This window comes from Lucilia cuprina, chromosome 6, assembly GCF_022045245.1.
Source record: "Lucilia cuprina isolate Lc7/37 chromosome 6, ASM2204524v1, whole genome shotgun sequence".
Classification (NCBI taxonomy): domain Eukaryota; kingdom Metazoa; phylum Arthropoda; class Insecta; order Diptera; family Calliphoridae; genus Lucilia; species Lucilia cuprina.
In genome coordinates this window covers 50,736,031-50,749,004 of record NC_060954.1, presented here as the reverse complement: position 1 = coordinate 50,749,004, position 12,974 = coordinate 50,736,031, and the positions used below count along the sequence as shown (strand labels likewise).

General features: G+C 30.6%; 2 protein-coding genes across 8 annotated transcripts in view; one reads left to right on the top strand and one right to left on the bottom strand.

The window, feature by feature from the left end:
* LOC111684417 (antichymotrypsin-2-like) overlaps positions 1–12,974 on the top strand; it is an 81,588-nt gene that overhangs the window by 59,020 nt on the left and 9,594 nt on the right. For 4 of the 6 annotated variants that reach the window (XM_023446583.2, XM_023446582.2, XM_023446578.2 and 1 more), the window contains exons 2-3: positions 9,189–10,135; positions 10,208–10,349. In XM_023446583.2, coding sequence (XP_023302351.2) covers positions 9,189–10,135; positions 10,208–10,349 — 1,089 coding nt within the window. Of the gene's footprint in view, positions 1–1,477; positions 1,621–9,188; positions 10,136–10,207; positions 10,350–12,117; positions 12,407–12,974 lie in introns of those variants that run through there. The other 2 variants (XM_023446585.2, XM_023446576.2) reach the window with 2 other exon arrangements.
* LOC111684418 (serine protease inhibitor 42Dd-like) lies at positions 3,552–8,224 on the bottom strand. Of its 2 annotated transcripts, none has more exons than XM_046954791.1 (4): positions 8,059–8,224; positions 4,046–4,974; positions 3,845–3,986; positions 3,552–3,771 (listed from the first exon to the last, which is right to left on the bottom strand). In XM_046954791.1, exons 1-4 carry the CDS (start codon positions 8,078–8,080, stop codon positions 3,647–3,649), a joined length of 1,218 nt encoding a protein of 405 aa, XP_046810747.1. In that variant the 5' UTR covers positions 8,081–8,224; the 3' UTR covers positions 3,552–3,646. The 2 variants fall into 2 exon arrangements, with proteins under 2 accessions (XP_046810747.1, XP_023302354.2); XM_023446586.2 differs by lacking the exon at positions 8,059–8,224 and adding an exon at positions 7,673–7,891.

Below are 12,974 nucleotides of genomic sequence, written 5' to 3'. Positions count from 1 at the left end.
GACTATAGACTAGACTATAGACTAGACTATAGACTAGACTATAGACTAGACTATAGACTAGACTATAGATTAGACTATAGACTAGACTATAGACTAGACTATAGACCAATCTATAGATTATACTAAGTGTAATACCTAATATGGACACTTCATTACAAAAAAGTACCAAAAAATGTACAATTGTACATATGGTTAATTTCGTCGTTGATACAAACTTAGTGGCTGAGAGAATGTTGTCTACTATTACCAGATTGTTTCTGTTTTAGCGTGTTAAAAACCAAGTCTACAAGTTTTCTACAGTGAAAAGGAAATTCTACAAAAGAAATGAAACATAAAGGATAAGATAATATTGCAATATATTGATTCATATGATAACGATGCAATACATATTTTTAATCATTTCACCACTTGAGTGATAAAATAAGGGACTTTTTTCAACAAAAATAATACCTATGATTCATGATTCAATCTATTATTGCACTCGGTTCGATTTGTTATTATTGATATACAAATCATATTTAGCATTAATCATTAAAGACTCATAAATGATTGAGACTTTAAATAAACAATTACTAGGGATTTCTAATACTGATACTAGTTATCAATTTGAAAATCACCATAGTAGTTTTGACTACGCTACGTTATTATTTCGATCGCGATTTGTGCCCATACGACACTGCATAGTTATGTTTGCGACAACGAATCTTTGTCATTTCAACAACACAATGTTTGATAACATGGTGTTGTCAACTTTATAACACATAATTATTATTATTTTCGTTCATCTGTTCAATCCGCAACGTTCTTTAACAACTATCCGCAAATACTTTGAAAACAGATGTTATAGAGAAATTATAAACTCTTCGGTATAAATTTGGTAGCAAGTGTGTATAATTTTAAAACGTCTTTTTTTCCTCTGTGTACATCTAGATGTATTACCCATTTTACAAAATTTCTCAATGTGCAGAGTCACATCATGCATCATGTTTGTATTGTAAACAAATAATAAAGCGTTGTACTTGTCATGCAAAGACGATATGAAGTACCCCTACACAAAGTTTAAATTTTAAAGTATCAGGTCAAATCTTAGCTGTACTCAGAATTAAAGTCATTTTCAGAAGGGTACTTTATTCGGGGGAATGGCTTCTAAGAAACGTAATTGTATCGACTGTTCAAACTGTTTTTCTAGAGTCCCCCGATATTGTTCATTTTCAGTACCAAACAAACCAAACTCTATCGTAATTGCAACAGACATACGGGCATAACTACATCTTCTTAGAATTTAACAAAGATCCAGAATAAATAAAAATATACTTTCAAATAACGATGTGTTACAAACGCAATGACAAAATCAACTTTTTTGCTCGTGAATACAACAAAGAATATTTTTCAAAATGTTTATAAGAGTATAAAAATACGGAGAATTCCCCCAAAATTGAAAAACAACACATTCTTAATTGACTTTTGGATTAAAAATATCACTTAATCGCTAAGAGATTGGCAACGAAAGGAAGTGTTTTATATTAGAAATTTTAATTTTAAAAGTCCAAATATTTAAAGTTTAACTCCAAATATTTACAAGTATTTATATACGAACTTCTAAGGTTGTTTAAAAGTATTGTAAGTAGAGTGAAATCGTAGGCATTTGAATTTTAATTATTTACTTTCTCATCAATAAATATTTATCAATGTTTTATTTGTTAGAACAAATATTGTTTGATAAATATTAGTTAATGAGCTTATTACAGGGTCGGATCCATTGGAATGAAAGGAAATTTGACCCCCCCACAACCGAAAATTTTTTATACAACATCTAAAATGGGGAAAAAGAAAATAAGTTTAAAAACAATAGACTAGACTATAGACTAGACTATAGATTAGACTATAGACTAAACTGTACACTAGACTATAGACTCGAATATAGATTACAACATACACTCGACTAGAGAATAGACTATAAACTAGACTATAGACTAGACTATATACTAGACCATAGACTAAACTATAGACTAGACTATAGACTAGACTATAGACTAGACTATACACTAGACTATACACTAGACTATAGACTAGATTATAGACTAGACTATAGACTAGACTATAGACTAGACTATAGACTAGACTATAGACTAGACTATATACTAGACTATTGACTAGACTATAGACTAGACTATAGACTAAACTATAGACTAGACTACAGACTAGACTATAGACTAGACTATAGACTAGACTATAGACTAGACTATAGACTAGACTATAGACTAGACCATAGACTAGACAAGACTATAGACTAGACTATAGACTAGACTATAGACTAGACTATAAACTAGACTATAGATTAGAGTACAGACTAGACTATAAACTAAATTATAGACTAGACTATAGACTAGACAAAAGACTAGAGTATAATAGACTATAGACTAGACTATAGACTAGACTATATACTAGACTATATACTAGACTATAGTCTATAGTCTAGTTTATAGTCTAGTCTATAGTCTAGTCTATAGTCTAGTCTATAGTCTAGTCTATAGTCTAGTCTATAGTCTAGTCTATAGTGTAGTCTATAGTCTAGTCTATAGTCTAGACTATAAACTAGACTATAGACTAGACTATATACTAGACTATAGACTAGACTATAGACTAGACTATAGACTAGACTAGACTAGACTAGACTAGACTAGACTAGACTAGACTCGACTAGACTATAGACTAGACAAGACTATAGGCTAGACTATAGACTAGACTATAGACTAGACTATAAACTAAACTATAGACTAGACAAAAGACTAGAGTATAATAAACTATAGACTAGACTATAGACTAGACTATAGACTAGACTATATACTAGACTATATACTAGACTAAATACTAGACTATAGACTAGAGTGTAGACTTGACTACAGACTAGACTATAAAGTAGACTATATACTTGACTATTGCCTAGATTATAGACTAGACTTTAGACTAGACTATAGACTGGACTGTAGACTAGACTATAGAATAGATTATAGACTAGACTATAGAATAGAATATAGGCAAGACTAGACTATAGGCTAGAATATAGACTTGACTATAGACTGACTATAGGCTAGACTACAGACTAGACTATAGATTAGACTTTAGACTAGACTTTAGACCAGACTTTAGAATAGACTATAGACTAGACTTTAGTCTAGACTATAGACTTGACAATAGACTATAGACTAGACTATAGATTAGACTACAGACTAGACTACATACTAGACTATAGATTAGACTTAGACTATATATTAGACTATAGCCTATACTATAGACTAGACTATAGATTAGACTATAGACTTGACTATAGACCAGACTTTATACTAGACTATAGGTCAGACTATGGACTAGACTATAGACTAGACTATAAACTAGTCTATAGACTAGTCTATAGACTAGGCTATAGATTAGACTGAAGGCCACACTATAAACTACCTATAGACTATGCTATACACAAGGCAATATACTAGAGTATGAACTTGTCCAAGCTTAAATAAACAGCTTTGTTCTACGAATAATTTAATACAAAATTTTCTTCTTGTTTTCATAAGAATACGTGTATATAATTATAACTTTAAAATAAAATAATAAAATACTAAATTAAAAAAATATATAATTCGTCAATTTAAAACTTTGCCACATGACCGGCAAAATAAACTGCAGTTTTGCTGCGTATGGCAAAAACAAATGGATGATCGGCACGGAAAGTCTTCTGATCTAAATTCAAGCTCATGGGTACAATTTTCAAATCTAAAAAAAAACAAGAAAACAAAATTGTTTTATTAAATAAATTGTTTCAATACCTTTAAAACTATAAACTTACAAGTAGCAGCAGCTGCCTCAGAACCAGCTTCATTGACATCTAAAAATGCTTTATGTTTAACATCCGATATCTTTTGCGGCGTTGAAGTATCAAATAAGGCACTGAAATTAGCACTCGATGAAAAGATGGAGGACATGCCCATCTGGGGAAAATAAAATATTTCATTGATATGAGTCTTTGAAAGATTATAAAGTATCTTACCTTCTTTAGGGGTTCCTTCAAATCAATATCAAATTCTATGCGAAATTTAGGTAAGAATACATCTACACTTTCCACCGACATTTTCGAGGTAATATCATTCAAGTCTAGTCCCTTTAAGTTCTCTTCCAATTTTTCCAAACCCTCAATTTCATTTGGTAAAATAATTAACATGGATAGTTCAGAATTTTCATAGGGCATTTCCAAAGCAGTCGCTTTCAATTCAGGCAATTCAACATAACCAAAACGATCATCGGTATACATGGTGTCAACTTCCAATTTTTGCTTAGAGTTCAAATGAAAATCAGCTTTGCTAGTGGTAATCTCACTAAAGGGATTCAACCATTTGCCCTTGAAATAAATGGCATTTACCAGTACCGCACTGGTGTCGCCATTTACCGCATCGGGTGTTAAAAGATCTTGTATCTTATTTTCGGTTTGTTGAGCTACCCAATTATTAATTTGTTTCGCTACCGCTTCACTTTGTGTGAAATCTACATTTTCTGCTTGAGACTGAAAATAGTCTTGAGCGATTTTATTGAACTGGGGCAAAAGTTTGAGTTGATTATTCACATAAACACGATTGGCCATTTTCAGTTGTGGACCCTTTTCTTCGGATTTGCTATGTGTGAAGGCAGTTTTTAAAAATTCTCCATATTTTTCAGCCACTTGTGTTTTATTACCGACACCGAGTTTTAAGACCTTACGCATTTCCTCGGCCGTCTCACCTTCGGCACCGGTATAGGCTAAAGCTAAACATGTTTGTATAGAAGCAGGCGAGTAGACTATATTTTCATTGGTTTTCTTGTCTACAATAACTGAAAATAAATCGGCCGCAAATAGATTACGATTTGCCGATTCTGATGGAGCAATTGTTCCAGCCATTATGTAGTTGTATTGGTGGGAAAGAAGTATGGTTTCTATAAGTAGGACTGAAATTGAAGGGAATTGTTTAAGATATAAAATTATTAATATTGTAGAGTTTTCTTTTTACGATATTCAAATCAAATTGTATGTTATTTGTTTAGGGCCCTATTCCTAACTATATTTATATATCAGAACCCTAGCTTTGTCCATCTGTCTGTCTGTTAAAGGCAAACCTATGCTGTGTTTATAGGGTGTGAAGAGGTCTATAGGAAATAATAGGAATTATATTAATGAGTCATTAGATGTTGACGTTTGTATAATCAGAAAAACCAACATTTCATGTCGATAATCATCACCATAACATTTCTTCCCCCTATTTTTCAAAAACAACAATAAAATAACGACACTTCAGACATATTTTAAATATACATATCAATAACATTTTATCAGTGTCCATAATATGGTTCATTGTCGATTAAAAAAATCCAAAACAAAAATAACAAAACAATAGTGAGACCTTGCTGTCCATAAAATTATGTCAAAAAACATTAAAATATTTTTAATATATTTTAATGTTTATAATTAAAGTTTAAAACGAATTTGATAAAAAAATAAATTATTGTTTGTGTACTTATGTTTAAAGAGAGATATATTGAAAGAGAAAGAGAGAACTAGTTCCGTAACTGATTCTTTAGTGTTTAAAAATAATTATTGATATGATATCTTTATTGATTTCAACACGATATCGGTTTTAGTATAAATATATAATACCGGGTTTTGAAAACCGATATTTTACCAAAACTTTATTTTAATCAAATTTAAAGGGTACTATTCATGATATTGGTACTAATGCACTTTATTTAATACTTTTTTTGAACTTTCACTTCGAACATGATCTCTAGCTGTACTTCGATAACATGCTGTCATCGATAAATAAATTTTTCCTCTCTTGAACAAGGTCGAGTTGCTCCAAAATTGACTTTCAAGCACTGCTCTATAGACCCCAAATCCAGTTTTTTTTTACAAAAGTCAAGATCAGATAAAGATCGTCTTCCAGAAAACCTTATATTCGATATTTATTGCGTAAAACCACCGTTTTGCATTAGAATTGAGAGTTCCATTTCCCGTAGACTAAAAGTTACTTAAATGATTCCTTTTAAAACATGAAAATGTGTTTAGTATGGCGGACATCGCACTATATTATAATGCCAGCGTTTTCGATACCTCATTGAAATCGACCTATTTAAAATAGTCCCCTTCAGAAATTGTTGTTGAGAGATTCATTCATATTATGTATCATTGCCCCCAATCTACCCCCAAAGGGTTTGATCACTTATTGAAGAAAGAAATAAAACTAATAAATATTGTTTGTAGTTATCGGCAAAAAGAGTCAATGGACTAGTATATATGCCATCAAGAGACTTGTCAGTCAGTCACAGTCTATGTAGCTTGTGTAGTAGCCAATCGACTACTAAATGGTCCAGTTATTAGATTATATCATAGCCTTGTCATTGAACTAGTCCATCATAGAATAGTTAAACGCCTGGTTTATGAAAGAGCCTAGTCAATTGACTAGTTCATGAAATAGTCAATGTTCTAGCCACTTGACTTGTCAATACCGATTGACCGACTTTTTAAACTTTCTCACAGACAAGTCGATGGGATAACTCAGATAAGTCAATAGACTATTCCATAAAGTTGCCCATAGAAAATTTAATGGACTAGCCCATTGACCACTAAACGAATAAGTCCACTAATAAGTCAATGGTCTAGTCCTCAAACTAGTCCTCAGGTAAGTCAATGTACTAGTCCATAAACTTGACAATGTACATAGACAAGTTAGTGGACCTGAATATAGACGAGTGAATGCCCATTAATGGACTAGTACATAGACAAGTGATCGTCCATTAATGGACTAATACATAGACAAGTGAACGGAAAAGTCTACTAACAAATCAATGGTCTAGTCCACAAACTTGTCCTCAGATAAGTCAATGACAATGGCCATAGACAAGTTAGTGGACCTGAATATAGACAAGTGAATGCCCATTAATGGACTAGTCCATAGACAAGTGTTTATAAACAAATGAATGGTCTAGTCCACAAACTTGATCTCAGATAAAATAATGTACTAGTTCATAAAGTTGACAATCTTCATAGATAAGTTAGTAGACTAGGACATAGACAAGTGAACTAAATATATAGTCGGACATTGCCGACTATATGATACCCTACACCAGTCAGTATGTTAAAAAAGTGGATAATTTAAAAAAAAATAAAGCTTTGAACCAAGGAAAGAGTATGTGTCAAATTTCATCAAATTATCTTGAAAATTGCGACCTGTAGCATGCGCACAAGGCTTACATGGACACAAAGACAGACGGACGGACAGGCGGACATAGCTAAATCGACTCAGAAAGTGATTCTGAGCCGATTGGTATACTTTAAGGTGCGTCTAGAACCAATATTTTTGGGTGTTACAAACATTAGAACAAACGCATAATACCCTCCCCACTATAGTGGCGTGAGTTTAAAAAATATATGAAAATATTTTCAACGTAAAGTGAAGTATTTTTTTCCAAATATGGGAGTTAATCTAACAAATCGGAAACTAAATTGTTAAAAACAAAAAACGAGTCCACACTTTCTTCATGGTTTATCTATAACTTGTTTTAATTTATTAAATTATTTAACAAAATTTCACTGTATTTTTCCTTTAAAATTGTTTATTTTTTAAAAATTATTTATTTTTTGTTAATTCACCTGTACTTGTCAATGAAGTCATATTTGTTTGGTTGCGTTTTATTTTTTGTTATTTTTCAAGATAAAATATTTTAGCAATTATTTTTTTAATTAATTTTATAATAATTTATGAATAAGCACGTTTGTATATTTAAATATTTATTATTTATATTATTTCACTTTATCTTTTATAAACTACTTCTAAACAAATAATGAATCTCGGCTGTGCACTACAAAACCTCTTTATACTAGAATTTTTCTATACAAAAAAAATATACTTTTTATTTCATTAAAGACACGAACTTCACTTGAGTGTGACTCAAATTTGGGTTTTTTATTAAAATTATCTATTGAGCTTTAAAAGTTTTATTTATTATATTTAAAATACTTAGAGCAAATACAATTACTATTTGAGCCATAATAATGCATGTTAACTTTATAGAGCGATTATTATTATTATTAGGGTAATTCCAATTAATGCTGGAGGCTGCAAACGTTAGACCTTCTTGTTAAACACGAAACACAAAATTTTAATTTATAATGTTTTGCACTTATGACGTCACTACAGAGTTTTTTTTTACATTAAACTTATTACTCATTAGTTATTTTATATGTATACATTTAATTTTTGTTTACAAATTTTTTTATTTCATTAAAAATATATTTTTCGATGTTTTTTCCCGTTCTATAGCTACATACCTTTGTTATCAAATTCTATTTAGATACTACAAGCTAAACGTATTTTAGACTTTTATTATTTATCTTTAGAAAAAACACCTAAAATGTTAAAAAATGAAAACACATTTAAGGCGATAAGCGTCCAACTTTATTACTATACTACTTAAATCTATTAATTAGTGTTATATGCTATATATTATGGAACATGTTATATATTATGGAACAGATGAATGTTTTCAACTGTTCCATCTAAAGCTTATTATGTTTAAAACAGAAAGACATATTTAGTTTGACTATTTATTGTCATGAAGAAAACTTTAAAGTTTAAACTCTTAATAGCTAAAGACATGTTTTTCTTTTGCTGATCGTCGCAATCGCCAACATTCTGTTAATCCACTTATACACAAGAAACGTAACACATTTTGGGTGTTTTTTTTTTCTTGTATTTCTTATCTCTTTTTTAACTCAATTGTACAATTTAAAGAGAATATATAAACGAATTACTCTCCCAAGTAAACACATGAGTAGATACAAATTTGTATATACAACCTTATATATGAGCATTAAAGTACTAACTAATAGTACCAAAAAAAAAGTACCAAAATGATACTGAACAAGAACTGATCTAGAACTGAACTAGAACTGAACTAGAACTGAACTAGAACTGAACTAGAACTAGAACTGAACTAGAACTGAACTAGAACTGAACTAGAACTGAACTAGAACTGAACTAGAACTGAACTAGAACTGAACTAGAAATGAACTAGAACTGAACTAGAACTGTACTAGAACTAAGAATATAATCAATGATTGCAAGAGCTAACTCAATGCTTTTTTTTTCTTTTTCTTTTCTTTACAGTCAAGATTTCACAAATACTTTGTATTTCTGCTTTTCTCCTTCTTGTTTTACCCTCTCCCATACTTTCTGTTAGCCAGCCTAAGTCCGCTAACACCATGGCCGATTCACAATTCCATAAAGGTTTGGAGTCGTTTGGCATTCGTCTATTCTCGGAATTGGTAAAGAACAATCAGGGTAAAAACATTGTATTTTCTCCATTCTCTATACAAACATGCATTGCTATGGCACGTATGGGAGCTGAGGGTAAGACCGCCCAAGAAATGGATCAGGGTTTGGCACTAACCGTTCAAAATCCAGAAGAGTTGGCTAACATTTATCATGCCATACTGGAGTTGTACGAAAACAGTCCCATTCTTAAAATAGCCAATAAGATTTATGTCATGGAGAACTATGAAGTGCAGGAGAAATTTAACGAATTGTTGAGCAAACAATTCTTTTCAGCTGTTGAATCGGTTAATTTTGCTAAAAGAGAAGAAGCAGCCAATACCATAAACACTTGGGTGGAAAATAAAACTAATAATTTAATTAAAGATTTAATAAGTCCACAAATTTTGGGTGTCGATACACGTTTGGTGTTGGTTAATGCTATACACTTTAAGGGTGAATGGCTCTATCAATTCCCCGAACGTGCCACACGAGAAATGGATTTCTATTTGGATGAGACCAACACTGTTAAAGTGCAAATGATGCATATAAATGAACGTTTCAATTATGGAGAATTTCCCGAATTGGATGCTACCGCTTTGGAAATGCGTTATAAAAATTCCGATCTTTCAATGTTGATCATTTTACCCAACTCGCGTACCGGCTTGGCTGATTTGGAGGAAAAATTGAAAAATGTCTCATTACCGGATTTAACCAAACGCATGTTTAATACTAAAGTTATTGTGGATATGCCTAAATTTAAGGCTGAATTTGAAGTTGAATTGAATGAAGCTTTGAAAAATGTAAGTAGTTTTTTTTAAGAATAGTTTAAAGCGTTATGGTTATTAATTTCTTTTTTCTTAATTTCCTTAAAGTTGGGCATGAATCGCATGTTTACAGATCAAGCTGAATTTAGTAAAATGTTAAAATCTGCCGAACCTTTACGAGTATCTAAGGTCATTCATAAAGCTTTCATTGAAGTCAATGAAAAGGGCACTGAAGCTGCTGCTGCTACCGGTAAGTTAAATTCTGTTTTGTTTTGGTTTTTCTTTTTCTGTGTGTTATTCATGTTTTCGTTTGGGCTTTGGTTTTAAAATGCTATGGTGCTCTGTCTTAATATCGCTTGAAATGCTCGTAGTATTTTAGTGATGATTAATGGAGAAAAGCAGCTTGAATAGTTGATAGTTTACGTCTTCGGAGGTTTATTTAGAAATAGTTTCAAATAACTTGTATAGGTCCAGAGACTAGACCATATGGCTAAGTCAATGAACTAAGCCATTTTATACTATAAAACAATCGAGAAAACTGCTCAGTCCTAGGGTTCTATAAATCGACTTTCAAATAATCGAACAATCGACTTTTTGTCAAAAAAAGTCGAAGTCGACTATTTTGTTCCAAAAAAGTCGATAACTCGACTATCGTCTATGAAAAAAGTCGAAAAGTCTACTTTTTAAATAAAAGTCGAAAAAGGTTGGAAAAATTCGAAAGAAGTCGGAAAAAGTCGAAAATAGTCGGAAAAAGTCGAAAAAAGTTTAAAAGTATAGAATATTTATAAAAAAGTAAAAACTCTAAAATAGTCGAAAAAACTCGAAATATCGGAAATAGTTGAAAATCAAAAAAAAAAAAATCGGAATAAAAGTCGAAAATAGTCGGAAAAAAGTCAAAATAGTAGAACAGACGAAAAAAATCGGAAAATGTGGAAAATAGGTCGGAAAAAGTCGATAAGACGGAAAAAGTCGAAAAGTATAGAATATAGAACTTTCCGTCCAACATTTCTTATAAAAAAATCATAAAAACCTTTAAAATAAATACAATTTTCTCTTTTAATCCAAATATTGACTCCAGGACAAAAATTTTTAGAAAAAAAGTTAAAAACTCTGAAATAGTCGGAAAAACTCGAAAAGTCAAAAATAGTTGAAAGTCGAAAAAAGTCGGAAAAAGTCGAAAATAGTCGATAAGTCGAAAAAAGTCTAAAAAGGTCGAAAAAATGTCAAAAATAGTGGAAAAAAGTCGGAAAAGACGAAAATAGTGGAAAAAAGTCGAAAAATGTCGAAAAAGTCGGAAAAGGTCGAAAAACGTCGGAAAAATTCGACTATATATAAAATACTTAAAGTCTTTTAGACTTTAATTAAATGAAAAAAGTCGAAAAGCCGAAAAATCGACTTTTCATAAAATGCAAATAGTTGAAAAGTTGACTTTTAACTTAACGCAAAAAGTCGAAAATCGACTTTTAACTAAATGCAAAAAATCGAAAATCTTTTCCTTCTTCCCTAGTCAGTCCATAGGCCAATTACTAGACTACTCGCTATACCAGTACATACAGTGATAAATATGCAAGTCCATAGACTTTTTCATTTTATGGACCTAATACATTCATAATGCGATCTAGGTCCAAAACTGATACCAGGAGAGATTTATAATTTTGCAAAATAGTCTTTAAAATTGCTAAAAAAAATTGTATTAAGTTAAACGGAATTGAAAGCTGAAAAAATTAAACTTACAAGCTGTTTTTTCCAATAATTATCTTGATCATATCATAAAACTGGTTATGGGAATATCGACATCCTCAAATATACACCTCTTTCTAATATTCACATTATGCATGAACATTTTATCTAATTATTTCTGCTTTATCTTTAACATCCTTTTGATTTTCCCCGGCTTGTTAACTTTTTAGTAATTCTATCCCAAATTTCAAGTAGTTTTTGTTGTTTCCCTTAAACGAATAATATTTTCTATTCATAAAAAAACCACAAATATTTTGTCTTTCGTCTCACATCTTTAGGCATGGTCATAAGAAAGAAACGAGCTCTTGTAGATTTGTCCGATATCATAGAGTTCAACGTTGAACATCCTTTTGTCTTTAAAATTCTACAGAAAACTTCATCAGAAACTTCATCTGAAATCACCACAACATCTGCTACAAATTTAGTTTTATTTGCGGGTAAAATTGTAAAAATTGATGAAATTATTAATTCGGCAACTTTATACGAAATTAGAGATGAACTTTAAGTAATTGAAAAAAAATAATATTTTTGAATAACTAATAACAGAACAAACATTTTGCATGCAAAGAAAACTGACTTTTAATTGATGTTTAAAAAAATGAATTGGTAGAATGGAATGATATATCTAATATTTTATTTTTTTAATTTTAAGTTTTGTAATAATAGCTAATCATATTTCCAGCTATTAAAATAAATCTCTATTATTAAAAAAATTTTTATAAAATGCTAATAGAGTTTAAAAAACACAATTCTTCACATCATAATAAGCATTATGTCTGCAAAATATTATAAAAGATAAATTCTTTCAACAACAATGCGATTTGAATAATTGTACAACGTTTACGTGAAAATTGTATAAAATATTTTCACATTTTACGACCATATTTTCTTTTATAAAATGTTTATAAACAAAATTTGTTCGTAAACGATTTTTTAATTAATAGTTTATAACTAGTTTTAGTTCAGTTCTAATTCAGTTCTAGTTCAGTTCTAATTCAGTTCTAGTTCAGTTCTACTTCAGTTCTACTTAAGTTCTACTTCAGTTCTAGTTCAGTTCTAGTTCAGTTCTAGTTCAGTTCTAGTTCAGTTCTAGTTCAGTTCTAGTTCAGTTCTAGTTCAGTTCTAGTTCAGTTCT

Bases quoted from the DNA above. Each gene is read 5' to 3' on its own strand.
- LOC111684418 (XM_046954791.1), bottom strand. From the start codon at position 8,080: ATGCATTATTATGGCTCAAATA. The intron at 3,987-4,045 runs GTAAGATACTTT...TATTTTCCCCAG, and splicing joins TGAAGGAACCCCTAAAGAAG to ATGGGCATGTCCTCCATCTT. The intron at 3,772-3,844 runs GTAAGTTTATAG...GTTTTTTTTTAG, and splicing joins TGAGGCAGCTGCTGCTACTT to ATTTGAAAATTGTACCCATG.